At 50.6% G+C, this 21505-nt stretch overlaps 2 protein-coding genes across 6 annotated transcripts in view; one reads left to right on the forward strand and one right to left on the reverse strand.

The window, feature by feature from the left end:
- Window positions 1-306: 306 nt before the first annotated feature.
- Window positions 307-11010, forward strand: mms22l (MMS22-like, DNA repair protein). 2 transcript variants are annotated; one of them, XM_023813022.2, is made up of 24 exons: window positions 307-351; window positions 568-803; window positions 879-1004; window positions 2047-2099; window positions 2245-2332; window positions 3308-3579; window positions 3663-3793; window positions 3868-3981; window positions 4326-4499; window positions 4578-4637; window positions 4789-4905; window positions 5329-5579; window positions 5809-6318; window positions 7486-7643; window positions 7838-7988; window positions 8070-8194; window positions 8295-8437; window positions 8518-8677; window positions 8765-8934; window positions 9021-9232; window positions 9320-9486; window positions 9784-9880; window positions 9964-10131; window positions 10832-11010. In XM_023813022.2, the coding sequence occupies exons 2-24, from the start codon at window positions 628-630 to the stop codon at window positions 10905-10907; spliced, it is 3699 nt and encodes a 1232-aa protein (XP_023668790.2). In that variant the 5' UTR covers window positions 307-351; window positions 568-627; the 3' UTR covers window positions 10908-11010. The 2 variants fall into 2 exon arrangements, with proteins under 2 accessions (XP_023668790.2, XP_072572342.1); XM_072716241.1 differs by lacking the exons at window positions 9784-9880; window positions 9964-10131; window positions 10832-11010 and adding an exon at window positions 9622-9678 and having other exon boundaries at window positions 313-803.
- Window positions 11011-11161: 151 nt separating this feature from the next.
- Window positions 11162-21505, reverse strand: part of klhl32 (kelch-like family member 32) — a 32229-nt gene continuing 21885 nt past the window's right edge. The window contains exons 1-11 of one of the 4 annotated variants that reach the window (XM_023813034.2): window positions 20162-20362; window positions 19061-19128; window positions 16219-16399; window positions 16020-16127; window positions 15687-15785; window positions 14860-15075; window positions 14035-14761; window positions 12964-13022; window positions 12441-12633; window positions 12270-12364; window positions 11162-12178 (exon numbers count right to left, since the gene is read on the reverse strand). In XM_023813034.2, the coding sequence (XP_023668802.2) occupies window positions 12017-12178; window positions 12270-12364; window positions 12441-12633; window positions 12964-13022; window positions 14035-14761; window positions 14860-15075; window positions 15687-15785; window positions 16020-16127; window positions 16219-16399; window positions 19061-19107 (1887 nt within the window). In that variant the 5' untranslated portion in view covers window positions 19108-19128; window positions 20162-20362 and the 3' untranslated portion in view covers window positions 11162-12016. Of the gene's footprint in view, window positions 12179-12269; window positions 12365-12440; window positions 12634-12963; window positions 13023-14034; window positions 14762-14859; window positions 15076-15686; window positions 15786-16019; window positions 16128-16218; window positions 16400-19060; window positions 19129-20161; window positions 20363-21505 lie in introns of those variants that run through there. The other 3 variants (XM_023813035.2, XM_023813036.2, XM_023813033.2) reach the window with 3 other exon arrangements.

The following is a 21505-nucleotide window of genomic DNA, read 5'->3' on the forward strand; positions in this document are numbered from 1 at the left end:
CACGACTGAATCAACCCATTGGCAGGACGTAACCTACAAAGTATGGTCGGGTGAATACAAAAATGTCTCCCTAAACAGAAAGAAACATACTAAGTGAAATGCAAACACTTTATCCATGTAGCCAAAATGTACATGACCCACGACAAAGCACGGTGCTCTTATTAACACGTGTCCGGTGTTTGTTTAGACCAGCTGTTAAAGCACTCTTTCTACGTCCTGCCCCCCAGGCGTCTCGGCCAATCAGAGCAGGCGGATGACGTGGGGCGTGGCCTAGTCCTTGCGTATTCCTTTCTATTCGCATTTGGCGGGAGAACGAACAGACATAGAAGCCGGAAGTGGAGTTTTAGGAGAGTGTGTTACCTTGTTCGATTTAAGTATATTTAGTCTTAATATATGTTACAGTTTCTAATAGTATGTTATTTGTGTAATATAATCGTATTCCTAATAATGATGGTTAGATACCACCGGCTTTGTTTTACTTTAGAGTGCATATCGAGTTTGTAAATAATATAGCCACCGTCAATTTTTGGGCTGCATATTTCAGTATTATCGGAAATATTTATTTAGGTACAACTTGTTTAAAGAAGAAGGATTTAATTACTTCACTGAAGAAATTCCCTGCGTGAGATGGACGAGGAGTTCAGCCCGTCTCTCACCCCGCCGGTGTCGCCCTTCGCGGTGGACAGCCAGTGTGACTCGGTGCTGGCTCCACCGCCCTGCTTCTCCTGTCTGTCCCAGCCAGTCAGGGACGAATCAGGCCTATTAGCCCCCGATGGGTACGTGGCCAAGGGAGCCTTGAAGAGGTAAGTACCATCAGATAGGTCTGGGTTAAATGTCTGGTTCGTAGAAGAACACGTCTGCTTATGCTTATGTCGAAGGTTATTGCTGAAACTGGACCCTGCCCCCGCGGATTATGAGACGGACATGGTGGACCTTTTCGGCTTCTCCTGGGTGACCGAGACTGCGATGGTGGAGTCCACCACACTCCTTTTTAACCTGTTCAGGTAGGCCTGTGGTTTTTGGCCATTAAGGACGTCGTTCCCTCCCATCCTTACTGCAGATGTTTGACATTCAGACCAGAATGTAACTGCGAGTACCACTGAGATGACTTAGAGGGCAAATCTGTGTGTTGATGCTGACTTGGCCATCATCTGGTTGTTAGTCTCTAACCTGGATCCACCTAGGACATATGCTACTTAGATGATAAAGACATTTTACTGACCTTTAGAGTCTGTGGCTAGCATTGTACCCCTGATCTAAGGGTTCAGGGACAATTAGCACATATACTACTAGTCAAAAGCCTTTGCTCACTACAGGGTTTTTACCACTTTTCCATTTATTTCATAATTTGCAGGTTTTTTTTTCTTGGCAAGTTTAGTGAACAATTGTAAATGAAAATGTAAGTCAAGTAAAACAAGTTTCCATTATAACATGGAACGAGTATGTAACAGTGCATGTCTGACATCCTATTAACTGGTTGTGTGGTGATGTCATAGTCAAATTCTAGGCTGGAATTTTCTCTGCTGTTATAACTGCTAGAGGTTACTTTGATGAATCAAAGATATGACATTTTCTTGCTAATAAAGGTATTCAAATGGTGAACATACTGTAAATTTGTTAGCAAAGAATATTGAGAGCAGTTTTAGTAAATTTCAAGTAACATGCAAATGTAGAATATCTCATGCAAAAACATTTGACTGGTTTTGTGTATGATGGTTGGTTGGAAACACAAATAATAACACAAAATTACTTGCAGACTATTTTTTTCCCTTTGTCTGCGAGTCAGTTACAGAGTGTGTATGTACGCATTCACACACATGCATTCATAAATGTTTAGGAACTTTTATTAGTGCTGTAGTTATTATACAGCATGAATGTAAATGTGAGGTAGGGGCTGTGTTAGGCTTGGATGCCGTATATAGCCTTGTATGTAATTTGCAGCTGTAGTATCGCTTGACTAGCTGCAGTGCTCCTTGCATAGCGATCTTGGGCTGAATTAGCTGCACTGGGTGGTGCTTCACTGGCAGTTCCCACCTGTTTCTTCAGGCAGGCGTTCCTCAGGCTGGAGAACCTGGCGCTGTCCGGCACACACGACTTCGGTAAAGGAGCCTCGGAACCCGCCGCCCCCCCTCCCCCCGTGGCCCCGTCTCAGCGAGAGCTGTTCCTCGTCTCTTTGATGGTTGTGTCCTTTGAGGCGTTACAGGTTCTCAGTGGGCTGAGATCTTCACCCGATCTGTGTTCCAGGACAAGCGTACAGCCATCATTCCCAGGCTGAGCATCTCCGTCAGCATTGTGTGCGATTCCTCCAGTACGTCAGGGTCTTCATCTCAAGGTGAAACGAGGCCATCTGCATATAGACTGCTTCAGTGGTGACATCACATTGACATGTCTTTCAGTAGATCATGAACACCGTGTAGGGCAGGAGTACTCAATTGGTCGGAGAAACACAATTTAATCCGGTCCGTGTGAACAGTTGGCTTTTTGTGCCTGATGGAATTCGGACCTGGGAAGATAATTGAATATCCTTGGTGTGCTACACTGTGCGAAAGTCTCAGGCAGCCAGAGAAAGTGATGTTTAAATGATCTTCATTGGTGTAAAACTGATGTTATGCATCACAGTCTATTAGCTTAGTCATTTCCCAGCCTCTGCTAAAATCACCCCTGTATTTGCCCAAACCATATAATACACACGTATTTTTTTAACGTGACCACTAGCAGACCTATGTATAGCTAATCAATATCTAATTGACTTTTTAAGCTAATTTAATTAATTGATTAAATTTCACAAATACATGGAATGGCTGGGGTGCCCGTGAGGAGAGGTTTGGGAACTGAAGCGGTGTTCATCTAACCATCCAACAAGACATCAGTAACTTTAGTAGAACAGAAGAAATTCTTCCTAGATCTTATTGTATTACTCTAAAATTTTCACATATTCTAATGCTAAATTGTGTAAAATTAACTTTAAACATTTATTTTGACTGCCTAAGACTGTTGCACAGCACTGTAGATTATCTAATGGTGAGCACACAGCACGTGCACGTGACATTTCACTTCACTATGGCCAAAGAATTCCACGTAGATGCTCCACTAGGTGGATCTGTGCTGCTGAGCATGTAGCTGCGGGGTCATCCTGCCAACTGGGCTCGTTTCCATGAGCACCTTAATAAGATCAGAGTATCGCCCCCTTGTGGAGTCTCATGTAAAATGCAGGCGAATAAGCGATGACATTTGACAGTTCAGATGAAGGCACGGGGCATTGTGGCCAGTACCTGGGAGCCAGATGAACACATCCCATATGCCCCAGGTACATGCTGCCTCCTCGGGACCTGGAGGACACTGCCTCACACCCCTACGTGGCCCTGGAAGCCCAGCTCCCCTCGGTGCTGCTGGAGCAGCTCTTTGGGCTCACGCTGCTGGTGGACCGCCTCAAGAACCTGCCCTCCAATCTTCAGGCCTGCCTGGCTATGCAGCACCAGGGCACTCGGCTGCCCCCGGCCTGGCACCTCCTGCACCTGCACATGGATGTCCACTGGTCTGTGCTGGAGATCCTGCACCTCTTGGAGGAGAGAATGATGGGTAAGTCGGCTCTCTACACCATCTCTGCTATGCAGTCGGGGCTAATCCTGGGATAAAACACTATATACGCCGCCGCCCTACAGGTCAGGTGGTGTATGCGCAGCAGCTCGTGGACCTGACTGGAGAGAACTTCACCAACGTCAGTCTGTTTGAAAAGCAGGTGACCAGCCTGCTGCTAGATCTGATTGGTCTGGCCATGACACAGTACAGCAAGGTAAGTGCCGTGGTTCTATTAGTGACAGGAGGTCTAGGGAGGTGGAATTAACCCCCTCCCCCATTACACCACAGGTAAGACCCACAGAAGCCTTGGCCATACCCCCCTACCACTGCATCTGTACCAAGGAGCTGTGGGTGCTGCTCGTACACCTGCTGGACCACCGGAGTAGAACCTTGCACACTCAGGTGTGTTTCACAACGTGTGAGGGTAACAGTGATACAGCTGGGCTATAATGGGAGACTGTGTGTGTGTGTGTGTGTTTTTTCTGGGGGAAGTGTGTGCTCAGTAGGTCTCTGTGTGTGATCAGAAGGTTGCTGGTTCTAGCCCCGATTTTGGCAATATGTCCGGTAGGCCCTCGATCAAAGCCAGATAAGTGGATGACCCTGTGCTTGGACCCCAAACTTCATTTTCAGTTGTGTACGTGTGAGTGTATGTCTCAAATATGAATACGTAGTTGTGGTCGTATTGGTCCAAATGCCAAATGAACCATAATTTCCTTTCCTTTCCTAAATATCCCCAATAATCTCAGTCCTTCTGGAGCTACCTAAACAAACTGCTGTGGAGCGTCCTGAAGGGGGAGCCCCAGGACAGGCTGGTGGACGGGCTCGCTCCCTGCAAGGACCCGCTGGGGTTCACATGGTGGCTGCTGACTCACCTGGCGGAACTCGGGCAGACGTGCAGCAATGGGACTCACCAGGATGAGGTAGGAAGGGCCCGGAGGGGGCGGGGCCACTGGCACCCCCTACAGGTCACAGCGATAACCCCTCCGGCCGTCCTGCAGAAGCTGAAGGAGAACTGGAGCTTCGTGGCGGCGCTGTTGAAGTCCAGCCTCGGCTCTCAGGTGGGCCCCCCCCCGGCGAGCTCCGCCACAGGGCCCGCACCCCACCGGCGAGCTCCGCCACAGGGCCCGCACCCCACCGGCGAGCTCCGCCACAGGGCCCGCACCCCACCAGTCTGTCGCCTTACGACCCGCCTTTGCCTCGCAACCCCAGGGTCTGGAGGAGGAGCAGCTGCGGCTCGTCCTTCACTGCTGCCTCAGCCTCTGTCTGTTGTGGGAGCCCAGCGTTTCCGTGGTTACTGCGCTATGGGAGCACTTCAGTAAGAACCTGGTACGCTGCTGTCTGCCATGTGCCTGTGAGCCACTTTGGTTAAAAGCATCTCCAAATCAGTGAATGTACCGCCTTGTGCGGTAGGAGCCGTGATGGGCGCGGATGGCATTTATTATTAATAATATTCATACTGTCATACCTTTCATACATTATACTGCAATATACAGTATTTTAACGGTATTTTCAAAAGCTACGCTATTTTGAAATCTTGCCTATTGAAATCTGTTGAGTGGGGGGGGAGGTGCCCCACAATATGTTTTACCAAATGGCGAATTTTGTTGCTAAGGTTTCGAAATATGGCGGTATACTGCACCACTGTAATCCCCCCCCCCCCCAAGCCTGGGGTGTGTAACTCCCTGAGCCGCCCTTGTGCGGAGCTCTGCTGTGTTCACGCCTCCTACTGCCCGCCTGCCTCCTCCCCAGAACAGCGCCTTCACGGTGCCCTGGCTGGGCGTGTCCGGGCTGGGTAGCGTGAGCCGGACGCCCCTCTCCCTGCTGGAACTCGCCCGCAGCTGCTGCGCGTCAGGGCCCCCCGACCCCGCCCAGCTTCGCTCCGCCAGCCACGTCCAGCTCTATCGCTCCTCCAACTCCTTCCACATGTTCCTGCGAATCCTAGCTGTGTACCTGTCCAAGGGCACCGGTGACGGCGCCCCCTGGAGGCAGATAAAGGGAAGGTGAGGATGGGACCCTAGGGTATCTATATCTGTGGCTCCTCCTATTGGCTTACTTCTGTGGCTGGGGGTCTTCTCATTGGCTGAGCTCTGTGGCTGAAGCAGTGCTCATTGGCTGAGCTTAGTGGCATCCCCCCATGAGTGTCAGCTCATTCGAGATATTTGTGTTTTCAGGGAGTTGTTCCTTCCTGGATTCCCAACCAGTAGTTTGTTTGTTTTGTGCCCACCACAGGATATACTCCAAGTTCCACCAGCGGCGCATGATGGAGCTGTCGGAGAGGGGGCTGATGCACTTCCTGTTGCTCTTCCTGGTGTTGGGCCGACAGGCGGAGCTGGAAGACGCGTGCGGCCGCGCCGGCGAGCTGCTGGAGCTGCGGCCCTCCAGCTCGCTGTCCATCGCCCAGCAGGCGCTGCTGTGGAGGGGCCAGCTGGCCTTCGTGCTGCTCTTCCAGGAGCGCGGGCTGGACGTGGCGGCGCTGGCCGAGCGGGTGGGCGGGGCCTTCGCACAGGCCGCCCGCGACTTTTACCTGAAGACCACGGAGGCGGCGCGTAAGCTGGCGCTCTGGCCGCTGCTGGGAAGCTACATGGAGGGCGTGCAGGAGGTGATGGAGAGCGGCCGCCACCTCCACCTGTCCGAGGAGCGGCTCCTCAACCAGGGCTTCGGCCTCCTCCTGCCTGCGTGCCGCCAGTCGGAGCTGGGCTCAGCCCTCGGCTTCCTGCAGGCCGCACTGGCCCAGCTACGGTGAGGACGTGCCAGGGCTACTGTGAACTTAGCATAAGATGCTAAAGTAAGATAAAACACTACAACTAAGAGGGAACTATAGAACTAACGAATAAAACAAACGATACTTTCCGGTACCTTTTTTGATACTATTTAGCCAAAATAATGACTTGTTTATCTTTTAATTACCTTTAATAATATCTGGAATGAGTTTTGCCCATTTTCGGGACATTAGCTTATGATGCGCACTGTGCATTCATGTACGATTTTCTAAAGATCACACACATAACGTAGCGCCACAACTTTCAGTCTATCTCTAGACGTAAAATTGCTAAATCTTAGATATCTATTTTAGTTTGTTTAGTTTGTATATATCTAAAAAGAAGCTAAGTAAAGCAAACAAAACCACACTAATCACTAAGATTAAAACTAATCTGGATTAAAGTTGAAAATAATATAACGACTAAGAACCTCATCCTTGGGGGGTCCTACCTCACGACTTAGTCGCGTCCAGGGACTCGTGGGCAGAGTCTGCCCCCCGGTGGCCGCCCATGGCGTTTTCCGACACGTCATTCTGATTCCGCGCACACGGCTCGTTTCCATCATTAGTGTGTTCCCCGTGTGGTGGTGGGGGCGTAATTACGACGCCGCCCTGATTACAGGCGACCGAGTGGGCAGACGCCAGAGACATTAAGGCACAGCTGGAAGGGGCCGGGGGGGTCTAGCCGTTATCTGGTGGCTGCCTCCATTTAATATGTGCCGTCGGATTCATCGTGACCATGCCGCCAGTGGGGGCTCTCCCGTCTGATCTCGGGTATCGCTGTCGTGCGAGACACAGGTGGTGACTGACGGCTGATTGGCTCACAGGGTCGGCCAATGAACAGGCTCCTTAAAGCTCGCGTTTAACACAACCGCCTCTGGTGGCCTGTTTGGTCTCAACTTCTGCATATGGTCTGGTACCTGCTGTGTGTGTGTGTGTGTGTGTGTGTGTGTGTGTGTGTGTGTGTGTGTGTGTTCTGAGGTTTTCAGTCTGACAGTATCTGAAAGGTGCTGTAAACTTGTCCCATCCTTAGGGGGCGACCATGAGGGGGCTGCCAAAAGCCTGGCTGTTGCCGGGTGGTGGTGGGGGAGGATGGGGCTGTGGGTGTGGCTATGTGCATGACCTCTCACTCTGCGTGTCTTTCCTAGGCGGGTCCAGCAGCACTCCGCTCAGGCCCCTCCCCCCAGTGTGGCCAAAGAGTGCCACCTGGCTGTGGCAGCTGCCCTCTGGGCCAACTTCTTCCCCTTCCTGCGCAACCTGCGACTGTCCCAGACTCCTCCTGCGCAGCTGGCTGACTGTGCTGCAGGTCGGCAGGAATGAAGCACACTCACCCCCCCGCCACCCCCCACCGTCCCTGATATCACACTCAGATTTCACTGGTTCGCCTTCAGCTGTACCCTTGAACCACAACCTAAGTTAGAATGTTTGGAGGACGTTCAATGATCCCCTTCAAATTGTTTATCTTAAGGGATCCCCCTCTGCCCCTTGTGGATTCCCCAGGATTCTGCCTGCTGGCTCTGGACCTGCCCAGTTCTGCCCCCCAAGACCTGCAGCCCCAGCCTGCCCTGTCCATGATGACCACCTTTGCCTGGGATGAGATGTTGCACCCCCTAGTGGTGACTCGTTATCTCACCCACCTTCTCCATGACAGGTGGGGTTTGATGGACAGGTGAGCGGAACATTGTACGGGGGCGACGTTCTGAATGCGGTGTCTGTTTTCCTCCCTTCACAGCACCTTGGTGTCCTCAATGACCGCTGCGTCTGGTTCTGCTCAGGCCCTGTGCATCCGGGCCTGGATCCGGTGTGTTCTACAGCAGCACGTCCACAAGGGCGTCGACGGGTCCGAGAGCAGAGCAGGTACACGGCTCTCAGCGTGGCGTCCTGTTACCTTGGTTGCACAGCCGTCGTGGCCCGGTTAAGTTTAGCCTGCTCACCTGGTCACTGGCTGGTGTTCCAGACAAGATGCTGAGAGACCAGCTGAATGAGCTCACTAGGCTGGTGTTCCGGCTGCCGGAGGTGGAGTCACTCCTGCAGGAGGCGGTGGAGGTGCAGCCTTCAGCCCGACAGGAGCCTGGAGCAGCTGTGGCGGTTTTTATCAAGGTACACACACCCCCCCCCACAGTCCACACACACACATGCTCCATCCCGATGTCAGCCAATCAGACACCTTCTTCTGATAGGTGGTGGGCGGGGCTTACCGCCGGCTGCAGAATTTGGCTGAGCGCTCTCACCTGGTCACGCGTGCCTTAGACTACATCGGGGACGTCCTCAAGCACGTGAAGCCCTACCTGGCCAATCGGAGCCCACCAGAGGGTCTTCAGCTGGCGTACCGCACCGTGGGTACGTACCCGCACCCTGGGGCAGCTTCATGACATCAGCACCTTTAGTGTGAATGGGGTATCAGTCTTACCTGTTTGTTCCCATCAGGGTGCCTGGTGAAGCAGTGGAGCCCCCTGCTGGCCACCTCTAAGGCCCAGCAGCTGCTCTTCCGTATCGTGGATGTGCTTCTACTTCCTCACGCGCTTTTCCAGCAGGACAAGAACCTGCCAGCAGCCATGCTGAGCGCCGTCAGGGACAGCCTGCCTCTATACCTGCAGGTGGGCCTCGCCCCCATGTTACGCACAGGCCCTGCCCACATCACAGCCCCACCCACTTTTTCTATACTCCGCCCTATTTCCCACAGGGCCTCTCCGAGGCAGCCGGTACGTCCCAGACACAGGGGGCCTACCTGAGACAGCAGCTTCGCAGCGTTATCGCCCACTACCTGGAACGCTTTTTCCCAGCCACGCCTGCGGCGGCAGCCCTGGCCGAACACCCCATCTTACTCGCTGTACGTGACGCTCCTCCTGGCCACAAGGGGGCAGTGCTGAGCCAGACTGTGCTGCAGGTGCTCAGGTAAGACGCGCCGCCTTTGCTAACTAGTCCATGTGTTTATGAAGCGTGAGGTTTCTGTTTAATAGCAAACATGTCCTGTGTTGACAGTAATCACATAGTGCAGTGTAGAGGTCCGGCCTCCTACAGTAAGCTGGCAATGATGCTGGCCTTCCTCTTCGAGATGCTGAAGCGGACCAGGCACCTCGAACGCCCTCTGCTCGCCCTACCCCTGCCGGCTGTCCTCCACTGCCTCCTGCTGGTCAGCGAGTCGCAGGGTGAGCCCCCCTTCCCCAGCTTGGCCTTCGTATTAGGGCCGGCTCTGTTTAAGGTGGATTTAAGGCCTGTAATCTGTAAACACAATGCCTGCTGTGGAGTGGGCTCCATTCTATCCTGGGGCCTATTTCAAGAAGCAGGTTGTTGTGCTTAGCTGGATAACTTGTTGGATTTAAGGTAGTCTGGGGCTAAATGTAAGTGAATGAAGATAAAGTCTATTTAGCCCAGACTACCTTAAATCTTTCCAGCTAGGCAGGAAATTCTGCTTTTTGAAAGAGGTCCCTGTTCTGTTCTTTCAGTCAGGAAGCTAAGCACCGACGTACTGCAGCTGCTGTTTGAGTTGCACGCGTCTGATACACCAGATGGGTCATGTGACCAAGTCTCCGCTGTTTTGAAGTGAGTGACATCAGCGCGGATCCCTGGCTGACCTCTGTGTGTATGTTTGCTGGCCTTCCTGATGAGTGATGTTTGCGGTTTAGGTCCTTCGTGGAGGAGAACGTGGACACGTACGATCAGCAGGTGTACGGTGTCTTGGAGCTGGTGGCGCTCCTGGACCGGGTTGCCGTGGAGACTCTCATCCCCGTCCTGACGCTACGGCTGAGGAGCACGGAGCACAAGCGAGGCCTGGGCAGGAATGCCACGCTGAGGTGGGCTTCGCTGAGACGCCGGAACGGGAGGGGGGGCGACCACAAATCAGACTGTCCGTGAGGCTGACCCAAACCACAGAGAAGCCACCTAGTGTCCAGAAGCCAGAACTACATGAGTGTGTTTATCAGATCAGTGACATGTACTATGAAGCAAGTTTTATATGCCCTAGTCGACTCAATAGAGCTGTGTTAACTATCACAATCTGCGTTAAATGGAACTACGATGGTGGTTATCACCTCGATTAAAACCACTCGGGATGTCTTAATGGAGCCGTCCGCGTTCATATAAAAAGGGCAGTCAGCATTGCAAACTAAGGATGCAAACTAACATCCACCCTTTGATAAGTAGGTCATAACCCTGCCCCGGTGAATTTTCTCATCAGCCCCTGGAAAATGTGAACCGCTTTTCACCTTTTTTGGTTAGACGTACAGTGTAAATTTACTGTGGCAATGTACCCTGTGCGTGAGTGAGCTACAATTTTGTGGTCCACAAACCTCCCTAAGCCTGTACACTCTGTGTAATGCAGCCCTCGGGTCTGTTTGTTACCGACTTCGTGACTCAAACAGGATCGTGGGCGCGAGCTGCCCGTCCCAACTCCCTCGGCACGATGCGTTTTTAATAAATCAGACTTTATCTTTAAATGGCGGAATTTCCCGGTGAGCTCTCTGAAAAGCAGCGTGACCCTTATCCCGTTTCCAGGAACACCTACAAGAAGCTGTTGTCTAGCCTGGGAGAGCGTGGGATCGCCGAGATGGCCAGCTTGGACCGCGACTGACGCTGGGTGTTTCATGCCTCCCCGTCGTCTGCCAGATTCCGATCATGTATACATTGTACATAGAGAAACAGTACTTTCTTTGTAATAAATTTCAAAAATGGTGCCTGTTGTTCGATCAGCCCATTCTCAGCACTGTGACTATGAAAGAGAACTTGTGTGGGTTTGGGTTCAATGTGAGTGATCAGCAAAGGTCCAGCTGAATACCCAGAACTTTGTTTTCAAGGTGGGCCAGAATATAACACTCAGACAGGTGATGCTTTTACCAAATTTTTATGCTGAGTTGTCACCAGTCATTCACAAAAACTGCAGCTGTTTCTGCACATAAAACAATGTTTCAATTAGGATTTTTATAATACACTTTCATGATTTCCACAAGCTGTAGGAGCAATACACACCAGATCAGGTGGAAGGTTGAGGCTCACACACACACATAGTGTGTGTCCAGGGGAAGTGTATAGATTACAGTGTGTCTTGCTACATGGTGCATGCCCTGTCATCAGTCTGAAGGCCAGTAGGCCAGAGAATTTTGACCTTGTTAAACCAATTATGTTCTAAAGCTGTGATGTAGATCTGGAAAGCTGGGCGACTGATCACTGTCGGTGGCATACAAAAGAGTTAGTATTAGGCTACAGCACCAAGTCAGTCAGCACATGCTGACCTCCAGCAAAGGTCTGTGAACCAGATGAGGACGCCACCTACTGCTCTGGAGGACTACCAGCAGTCTGGAGTGCAGGGGTTTTTAGGAAGCCCAGGAGGAGCAGAGCTGATGACCTCAGGTGACGCGACCCACTGCAATGGGACAGTGGTTTTCTTTTTGGAGGTGCCTGGTGTTGCTGGATGTGAGATTAGCTGACTGAGGAAGAACCAAGGTCTCAAAGGTGATCTCCACCTTCGACATGTTCCGTTCCATTGCTCTTTTTGCGGCGATCTTTGCCATCCCTGGAGGACTGCATGTGTGAAGGTCACCTGTGCCTGCAATGTTTCATCCTCAACGATGTTATGGCTTCCAGTCTACAGACACCAGTTTAATTTCCGTGTGAATGTATTTAAGGAATGGGAGGGCTGCAAGGAAGTGTGTGTGTGTGCGTGTGTGTGTCTGTGTGTGTGTGTTACAGAGCTCCCATCCGATGGTGTGGCACCTGCAGCGTCTGTAAGTTGGGGCAGGCAAAGTGAGGTGCTGGCAGGAAGCACCCCGCGATGCCGTTGGACGCAAACGGGAGCGTAGGGCCGTAGAAGACCTCCTCCTTCCCCTCCGCGCTGACATCGAGGACCTGAAGGCCAGTAGGATGCATTGTTTAGCAGGTGGCCCTATGCTAAAGTTAGAATCCTTATTAAAGTAGGACTGAATGCAAGTACGGTCACCTGGATGCAAGACAAGGGCTCATTGGTCCAGATGGAGTACCCGCCCACCACATAAATCCTGTCATCGTGAACGGCCACCCCGGCCTCGTTCTGCCCTGCAGTGGACAGGCTGAGTTACCGCCATATATCTCCTAGGGGGGGGTCCATGGGGCTCGACGGGGGGGTGCTAACCTGTCAGCAGGCTGAAGGTGCAGCGACTCCACTGGTCAGCGTCCACTGCGTACGAGTCGATGTGGCGCACCAGGACCCGGTCGTTGTTGAAGTCCAGGTCGTTCCCGCCCAGCACGTAGAGGTGGCGCCGCACAGTGGCCATAACGTGGTATACCCTCCTCTGGAGCATGGGGCAGTGAGCCAGCCAGTGGTCCTGTCCCGTGGAGGGGGGGGCAGCAAGGCAAGTCCAGTCAAGTGAAGTGGGCTTTACCATAACACCATCCATATACAGATATACAGTGACAGGAAATGACATTCCCCCAGGACCGCAGTGTGACATACAGGCAGCCAGTTATGGGGGAAGGGTTTTCACAGGACGCAAAGTGTATAACATGGGACAGTGTGAAATGGGGGGGCTGAACATGAGAGTTTTGATGGCAGAGTAATGTACTGTGGTTTGCCTCTGTGGGGCAGTACAGCCTCCCCTAAAATTTAGGGAGCGTGTATGTTTGATTTGTTCAGGGTGTGCGGGTCCGTCGCATACCTGCACTGGGTCATACGCCAGAAGTCTGTTTTGGTACTGGGCGGTGTTTGTGACCCCACCTGGAAGAAGACAGCATCATCAGTGATGAGCCCCCCCCCCCACCCAGGGCCCCAAAGCACCTGGTAACACAAACAGCAGCTTGAATGTTTAGAGAGACAGGTATGAGTGTAAGTGTATGACAGGTTCTGCATAATCTAATGTTTGTTAGTGTTTTGAATTGTGAACGTTACCCCGTAGGGGTGTAGTTAGAAATCTGGTACCTCCCCCCCACACCTAGGGGTGCCATGAAGGGGGGGGGGGGGGGGATTAGTGCGATTCCAAAATTGTTCTAAAATTTGGAACATAAAGGCATTGGTCTGGGTTGGGGACTTAATACTGGTACGTTTCCACTGGCACAGAGAACCGAGCCGTATCCGAGCCATACAGCGACATTGCTGTACATCTGACATGGTCCTGCTTACTTGCAGGGCGGAAAGCGTGACCAACCCGAGCTGGTTGCATCACCATCATCTGATTGGTCGAAATGCCCAGAGATACCAGTGTTCTGCGCATGCGATTTTCTGAAGGCAAAAGGCTATATTCTACATATTACTCTTTATTAGTAGTATTGCACATCACGATGTATTGATGCATTCTTGATAACTCAAAACCTGAAAATTTCCAACTTTCTACTTAAAAAAGTACTATAGAACAGCTGAATGGAATGCTTTCTTAATGCAAATTTATGCAAGCGAATGCTAATTCTGCTAGCATTTCTTGCTCCCATAACATGCTGATTCTCACAGAAAATTAAGTAATCATGATGTACACCATCTGAATAGTAAGTAAACGTCACGGTCGCTCTCCAGACCCGGCAACGCCTTTACCGAGCCGAACCCTTCTGCAGTGGAATACTGAAGCCAGCTGGAACCGTGCTGTACGTAGTGTGTCTTTACAGTACGGCTCGGGTACGAGTCAGTTCCTGTATGCCAGTGGAAAAGCGCCATATGATATTCTGCTTTCATGGGGCCCAAAATCTCTAGCGACATCCCTGAATCTACCAGGGTATCTGTGCCCTAACTGCACCAGTACCTGAAACCCAAAGCAGCCCGTCAGCGACACAGCCAGCGTGGCAGGACAGCGAGCGGTCAAACGCCTGCACGAAGGTCCACTTGTTCTTCTTAGGGCAGTAGCGCTCCACCGTGGGCAGGACCTGCCCGAGCTCGTTGCGGCCGCCGGCTGCGTACAGGAAGTGGCCCAGCGATGCCAGAACAAAGTGCTCGCGGCACGCCTTCATCGGGGCGATGTCCACCCAGGCATCACGGCGCGGGTCGTAGCGGCAGGCTGTGCGCACGGCACACGTCCGGCCAGTAGTATGCTCTGCCTCGCCGCCCACCACGAACAGGAAGTGGCCCATGAGCGCCATGCAGTGGTGGCTCCGGCCCGTCACCATGGGCGCCAGCTCGCCCCAGTTGGAGGCACCGGCCAGGTGCGCGTGCTCCTGCTCGGCGGGGTTGAAGAAGCGCAGCTCACGGACCCGGCTCACCTCACGCTTCCGCCCGCCGGCTACATACAGCGTGTGCGAGCGGAACCGGGGCCGAGTGCGTGCCGTCTGCCGCAGCGGCTGGGCGAAGGTGGCACGCTGGTATTCCAGCGCCTCGCCCACCAGCGCCGACAGCGCGCTGCTGGCCTGCACCAGCGGGTGGCAGTGCGCCAGGCGATGCAACGTCGACGTCTCCATCAGGCTGTAGCGGACATGCTGCAGCAGGTCATCTGCATAGCGGTACCTGTGGTCCTGCTCCAACCACCGCATCACCAGCTACAAGAAGGGTGAAAAAAAACAGAGGAGGACCTCCTACCCCTGTCTACTGCAGCGCCCCCTAGCGGTGGGCAGCATCTGCTTAGAACGGCCCCTACCAGCCAGATCTGCTCCTCATTGAGGGACGTGAGCTGGTCGCTCTTCAGCACCTCCTTTAGCAAGCTGTAGGGGAGCTTGAGCACCTCCTCCTGGTTGGAGTGTTGCAGCTCAGACAGGTGTTCCACCAGGAAGCTGACGACGGCTCGCTCCAGGGCCGGAAGGTGGAACAGGTCGGCCAGTCGGTACATCTCCAGGTAGTTCAAGGTGTTCAGTTCCTGGGTGACAGACAAGCACCGTCACAAGAACAAGGGTAAACGCTCCGTCAGTGGAGATTCGGGAATTCCTTCCTAAATACAACGAATGTCTCAGAGTGTACATTTTTGTTATATCCTTCACCTATATTCATTCCATTTCACATTACACCTACTACTACATACTGTGCCTGGTTGGTATTCACCTGTATTTAGTAGTTACAAACAAGCAGCTGTATTGTAACTGTTTTACTGAAAGTAATTGTGGTGAACACAATTAACTCAACTATGTTCTAATTTTAACAGTTGTGTTTTGCCTGCAGTTCAAACAAGTTGAACACATAGTAAAAAAAAAAATTGGTAATAATATTCCTCCTCAGCATTCTCCTTAAAACAGAAATGACTCGTAAAACCACACTAGTCACATGACTGTTGCCAGATGATTTTACAAGCAGGTACCATCCCAAAAGCTGCTGAATTTCGTTTTTGTTTAGCGTTTCACATCTGCTTCAACAGCATGTCCTAAACACTGCAGCAGTGGACAGGTCCTCATGTGACAGCTGGGAAGGTCTCACTATCACCCTGCAGCACTCGGACAGAGCGCCACCTGCTGGTAGGAGGATCCAACGTCCCACCTGGATGAGGTAATGAGAGCAGAGATTGAGCAGCTCCAGCAGCTGGAGGTGACTTCCTGCTGAGAGAACATCTTGGATCACACCTGGCTCCAGCAGGACCTGAGGAGAGGAACCTGCACTAGTGACACACCTTTCCGTGTCTGCATGAGCCCAACAAGCCGGCCCGTGTCTGTGCAAACCCAACAAATATCCAGGATACCTAACCCACACACTCCCACCTGCCATTTTCAGCTCAGGTATGACAACCCGCTGAATCATCACCACTGATCTTCAGACACCGTAGAACAGTCTGTCCAAATATACCCGGCTGTATCTTCTGGGAAGGAGATTCACCTGTCCGGTGTAGGCGAAGTCCAGAGACTGCTTCAGACCCTCACTGGTGACTCCCTGGAGGACAATGTCCTCTGCCTCACTCTCCACCATGCACAGACTGAACATGGCCTAGAAAAACACAACACACACGCTGCTATACAAACACGCTGCATGAAGTCGGAGATCTCAGGAATAATCTCTCTCAGAATGACACACTCACCCGGAAGTAGTCGCTGCACGCAGCCAGGATCGCTCTGTGAGCGTGAAACTTCTGCTCGCCGGCAATGAGAGTGACATCACAGAAGAGACCGTCCTTCCTCTGACGGTTGAGTGCGGTGAAGACCGAGTCCCGGTGAGACTGTGACCGGCACAGTTTCTGTCCTGTCAGCATGTCCTGCGTGCTGTAAAACACAATCAACTCTGAATTTTCATCAGACCTTTACAAAATGTTTCAAACAGCTGTACAGCAGAGTGGGGTCACACAACGCTGGGGCTCATTATTGCAGTTTTCGACTGACATTCTTATATATTTTCATTTACGTTTAGCAGACCAGCTGAGCCTTTATTTAACAAAACTTATAAGTTTTATAGTCACTTAATTGGACTGTCAGGTTAAGCACCTTATTCTGAGGTGCAGGGGCTTGAACCAGCAACCCTCCTGTCTAGACTAGGTTTGTTTTACAACCTTCTTCAGGCTCGTTAAATAGGATATAAACTCAGAGTCATGATACAGAGCCCAGGATACAATGTATTTGACAGTGCTGTCAAAGTCTGGTATATAAAGTGTATTAAGGTAATTATATTGCTTTTAAGTTTCTCGGTAATTTAGTTACATTGTTACTTATATTGCTGTTTTACTAATAAAAACAAACAAACACAACAGTAGTCTTCAGCCTGTACTGTAATACTGGAAAAAGATCCCTTTATGCCATAATCCAGAATATATGTGAATAAACGGCACATTTCATTAGACTCAACTACAAACAAACCACTGAAATGAACAGACTGTATTTAATTCCAAGATCTGGGTTAGAGAATACCCTGCGAAATACGATACCACAGTGGCTACGGATTGCCTTGATTAAATACGGCCCCTAGGCTCTATGCTGCTTCCACTGTGTGTCCCCTGTCACCCCACTGCGGGAGGCTGATGCTGAGGTTGGCAGGAATTGCTCCTGCTTCACTTTGACCAGCTCCCTTCTGTTGCATTCCTCCACTGCAGCATTCAAGACTTTCAGAGGCTGTTAATTCCTCCGCATTTCTCGCAATACTGGGAGAAATGTTGCTGTCGCACAGGGGCCTCCTGGGGCCCCTCTCCGGGGGCCCTCTGCACCTTGCTGCGTGTGATTTCACGCAGAGCTGATACCATCTGCTTACAGGTCACCCAGCTGCTGGTCACATCTGTGCCCTGGCATATTAAACACACCCCCCCACCAGCCCTGCTGTCACAGCTACTGAACTCCTGTTCTGTACATAATGCCCCCAAATCTCTCCTTTTTCCGCTGATGTTCAGTCATGTGCCCCCATGCCCCCCGCAGGTGGTCACCCCCCGACGCCTTCCTCTGTGCCCCTCACTGACTCCTGCTCTTCTGGGCACGCTATTTAGCAGATGGCCATCTACAAGCTGCAGTTAGACAGTCGTAACAGTAGGATTGTTTTGCTGCAGTGCTTCAGACTCATTGCAGTCTGGGATCTCCGCTCATCCTCCATTTTGGTTTGCCACGTTCCAGAGAGATAAGGGTGGAACAGCTCAGTCTGAGCACGAGACCGGACTTCTGTGAGTCTTCTTTCTTCTCTGCGCTTTACCATGTGGCCTCAGATTTGGCCTAAAATAGACTAGAGAGAGGCCTCACGAAGCCTCTGCCTGCTGAACATACATGTTACAGGGAACCCCAGGAAGGGTTAGTCTATGTCCCAGAAACACGGCTTCTTATCTCCATTCCAGGTGTGATCTTCCTATTCCCATATAAAACGTAAATGGGAACCATTAAAGTCCATCACCAGCCAAAGCAGGGTAACAACAACATTAGGCAAGTTAGATTTAAGAATTTAAGGCCAGTTTCACAATGACAAAGATGGCAAAAAACATTCAGTGACAATAATAGTTACTTTATGTTGTTGGCCGTTTCGTGTTTCCCATTTGCAGGGCGTTTCTACAGCATTGTGCCGGGTTTGAACAACGTCTCTCACAGTGCACAATGACCTTCATATTCATTATTGCTAAAAGGTTTCCACTAAGTTACAAACCCTCCCTCCCCCAGCAAATGTGATTACTAATGATTTCGCTCATTCCGGTCTGTGTGACGTTTAAATATAAAATGGCTGCCAAATTTAAAATCATCCCATTCGTGAACATGTAAATCACTGTTATTTTCCTTGTTTGGGGCATATTAAAGATCGTTAATTCAATACATTTTAATACCAATTGAGAGCTTTCTTTAAGATAAACAAATGTAATACTTTTGAGGGATCTGCAGGTACCCCGCAAAGAGGATAAGGGTGCATGGAAGAATCAGACTGCCTCTTCATAAACGTGCTGATTTGTAGCCCCCCCCCCCCCCCCCCCACCCACGTCCATTGTGTCCTATGTCCCACAGGGTCTGTTACACCTTTATCATTTATGAACAAATGTGGATACCATAAGTACTGGTAACCTTCAGATACACCTTCAATCTGATAACAGGCCATATGTCACTGACCCTTTCCCGTCTTCCTAGTGAGTATCTTCTGTTTCGCTACCTAGTATCATCACTGACCCGATTCTATCAACGCAGAGTGTGAAAAATAACTCCAGGTTTCCTTGAAAGAATAAAACACCAGTACTTGCATGAAGGACAGATCATTCATCTACAAAATAAGGCCAAACAACGCGAGCAGAACACTGGGTTCTGGTTATAATGCTAAACCAGAGAGACAGAGAGGCAGGGAAAGGCCCAGTACCGCTGGACCTGGAGCTTAAACAGGGAGCCGCCCGCACAGTTCTGCCGTAGGTCGGCCCGACAGACCAGGCGTTAGAAAGATGTGACTCGGGTATACAGGGATCATGCTGCAAAGTCACACACCTGAAGAGAGAAGGCAGCCCGGGGACAGGGACAGGGGCCAAATTCATCCTGGTGCATCTGTGACCTCACTGTGAGGACAGAGGAAAGCACCAATGACAAAATGTTTGATACAATTATCAAATAGGGTTGAACCTATATATATAAAATAAATTTAGCCCACACAGATACGAGGGAGAAGGATAGGTGGGAAAGGGCAACAGAACATACAGAGGCAAGTGGCAGCTGAGGGGAATCCAACTCAGAAACCACCCCCCCCTTACTGATCCTTACACAGACTGAGTGCTTCACTCCAGTCACTAAAGATAGTGAGTGAATAGGCAGGAGGCACTGACGATTCAAGGGGTAACAAAAGACACCATTCTGAGCTACACAAATGTTTAGACTGAAACCTGTCATTGAATACAGACACGTCTTTATAAGTGCAGTATTAGAGAAACAACAATACAATCCCATAGTCACTAATGACTGGCGGAAAAGTCTCTGTTGACAAGCACAGACGCGGGGGATCAATTTACACAAATAAGCTGCATATTCTCTTCACGGTCGTCTGAACTGCTCAGCATGTCAACACGACCCGAAACGATGCAATAAATCAGACTTGACACAATCGAGCCCAATTAAAGACGCGTTCTTCATGAAGCTCCCGAACGTGGTCTTGTAAGACAGACGTCACGTTTTACAAATTTGTTCCGGTCCGATTGGACCGTTATAGTCACTAATAATATTTTGCCTTTCCTACGAAGTGTATTATTTGACAGCCGTGGATCAAGAGCATTGCTATTATATTAGAGCTGCATTTCAAATGACACCCATAAAATCTACAGTAAATCAATGCCAAGAAACACCCGTAAGCCTACTCGTACCCGTACTCGTAGCCGTATTATAGATGTCGCGGGTATCTTGGCAACAGGCTACCCTATTCGCAAAGGAAATCACGCGGTACTAAGAGACTAGCCGCGGCCTTACCGAAGCAGCGCCAGGGGGCCGGTGGATGCCACTGCACGGACCCACAACAGATACCTGCGCTACCTGCTTTACCCGCCCCACACCCGCAAGCGGATTTATGCTGCAGCCCAACAAGGCGCCCTAGGCGGCACGCACCTCGGACAGCTTTCACTCAAACGCCATTTCCACCCTTGCTCTGGTTATCGGTCATTCGGGGATGTCACGTTGCAGGTTGGGCTCTGTCTGGCGGCTGAATCAGTACGGACCAGAGCTGCGGTCTACGGCTGCGGCGCAAGCTTTTATTCCAGCTGAGAACATCGCCCTGAAACTCCGCCTTTATCCATCAGTCACATGAAGTTCGCTGTTTACGCTGCAGTGCCACCTGGTGGCAGCCAGCTGTCCGTGACCCGAATCGCAACTATGTACTGAATGCATGTGTAATGAGCAAGAATCGCAGGAGCAGAGAGAGCCACGGAGATTCGCTTGCCGGGGAGAACACGCTTAACGCTTTAACAAACTTAATATTTCATATTCAGTGTTTTTTTCTCCACAAAAATGTAGTGCTTTATGTAATCAGTAATAAGCAATTTTCATTACCAAAACACACTAGTAATTTAGATGTTTAACTAAGGACTATTTTTTCCAGAGCTGTAAATTTGACTTGATTTGAAAATCAAAGTCGTCACCGACGTCTCACACATAAGACCAGGTATACAATCCCGTCGCGTACCCACTTGTCCCGGACAAGGTGGCTCTTTCAGCTTGTCTTAAAATATAGTTCTGTCTTGTGTTCAAATCCCACCTCCTCTGTTTTTGTATTTTCTTCCCTAGTGTTTCATTTGTATGAGTTTTCTTGTTCCTGTATCTTGTGGTTTGTATTTGGTTTTGGTTTCATGTTTTGTGCCCATGCTTGTGTTTTTACCTGTCTGTCATTCCCCTAGTGTAGATTCTGTTTCTTAGTTTCTTTGTTAGTTCGAGTTCCCTGAATTTATTTATTAGTTTCAGCTGATGCCTGTTTTTTTGCCTGCCCTTGTGTGTTCATCTGATTGCTCATTGCCCTGCCCCTTCCCGGATTGGTTAATTGTCTATGTCTCACTCCTTTTGTGTCGTTACCCTGTTTAGGTTTTGTATTTAAGTCCCTGATCCTGTTCTGTTCTTTCTGTAGTCATTGTTGCATGTTGGATATTGTTTACCTGCCTGTACTTGTTTACCTGCCTGTACCTGTTTACCTGCCCCATTTTGTAATTAGTCTTTGTTTATCCCCATTTACTTTTTTCCCCTCGTGCATGGTCTTTTTATTTTGTAGTGTTTTTCTGTTTAATAAATCCCCATTTGGCCTCTGAGCTGCCAGTGGGTCATCCACATCCTCTGTTCCCCACCTGCTCGATGCCATGTCCTTGCCCCCGAGCTGACCTGTTTCGTGACAGAAGTCACACAACTGAAGTTCGTGAAGGGATCGTGAATTTACGTATACCAGCAGAGAAACATTGAACACATACT

The sequence above is a fragment of the Paramormyrops kingsleyae genome, chromosome 9, assembly GCF_048594095.1.
Source record: "Paramormyrops kingsleyae isolate MSU_618 chromosome 9, PKINGS_0.4, whole genome shotgun sequence".
Taxonomy (NCBI): Eukaryota; Metazoa; Chordata; class Actinopteri; order Osteoglossiformes; family Mormyridae; genus Paramormyrops; species Paramormyrops kingsleyae.

Bases quoted from the DNA above. Each gene is read 5' to 3' on its own strand.
- mms22l (XM_023813022.2), top strand. From the start codon at position 628: ATGGACGAGGAGTTCAGCCCGTCTCTCACCCCGCCGGTGTCGCCCTTC. The intron at 1,005-2,046 runs GTAGGCCTGTGG...CTGTTTCTTCAG, and splicing joins CTCCTTTTTAACCTGTTCAG to GCAGGCGTTCCTCAGGCTGG. The intron at 5,580-5,808 runs GTGAGGATGGGA...TGCCCACCACAG, and splicing joins TGGAGGCAGATAAAGGGAAG to GATATACTCCAAGTTCCACC.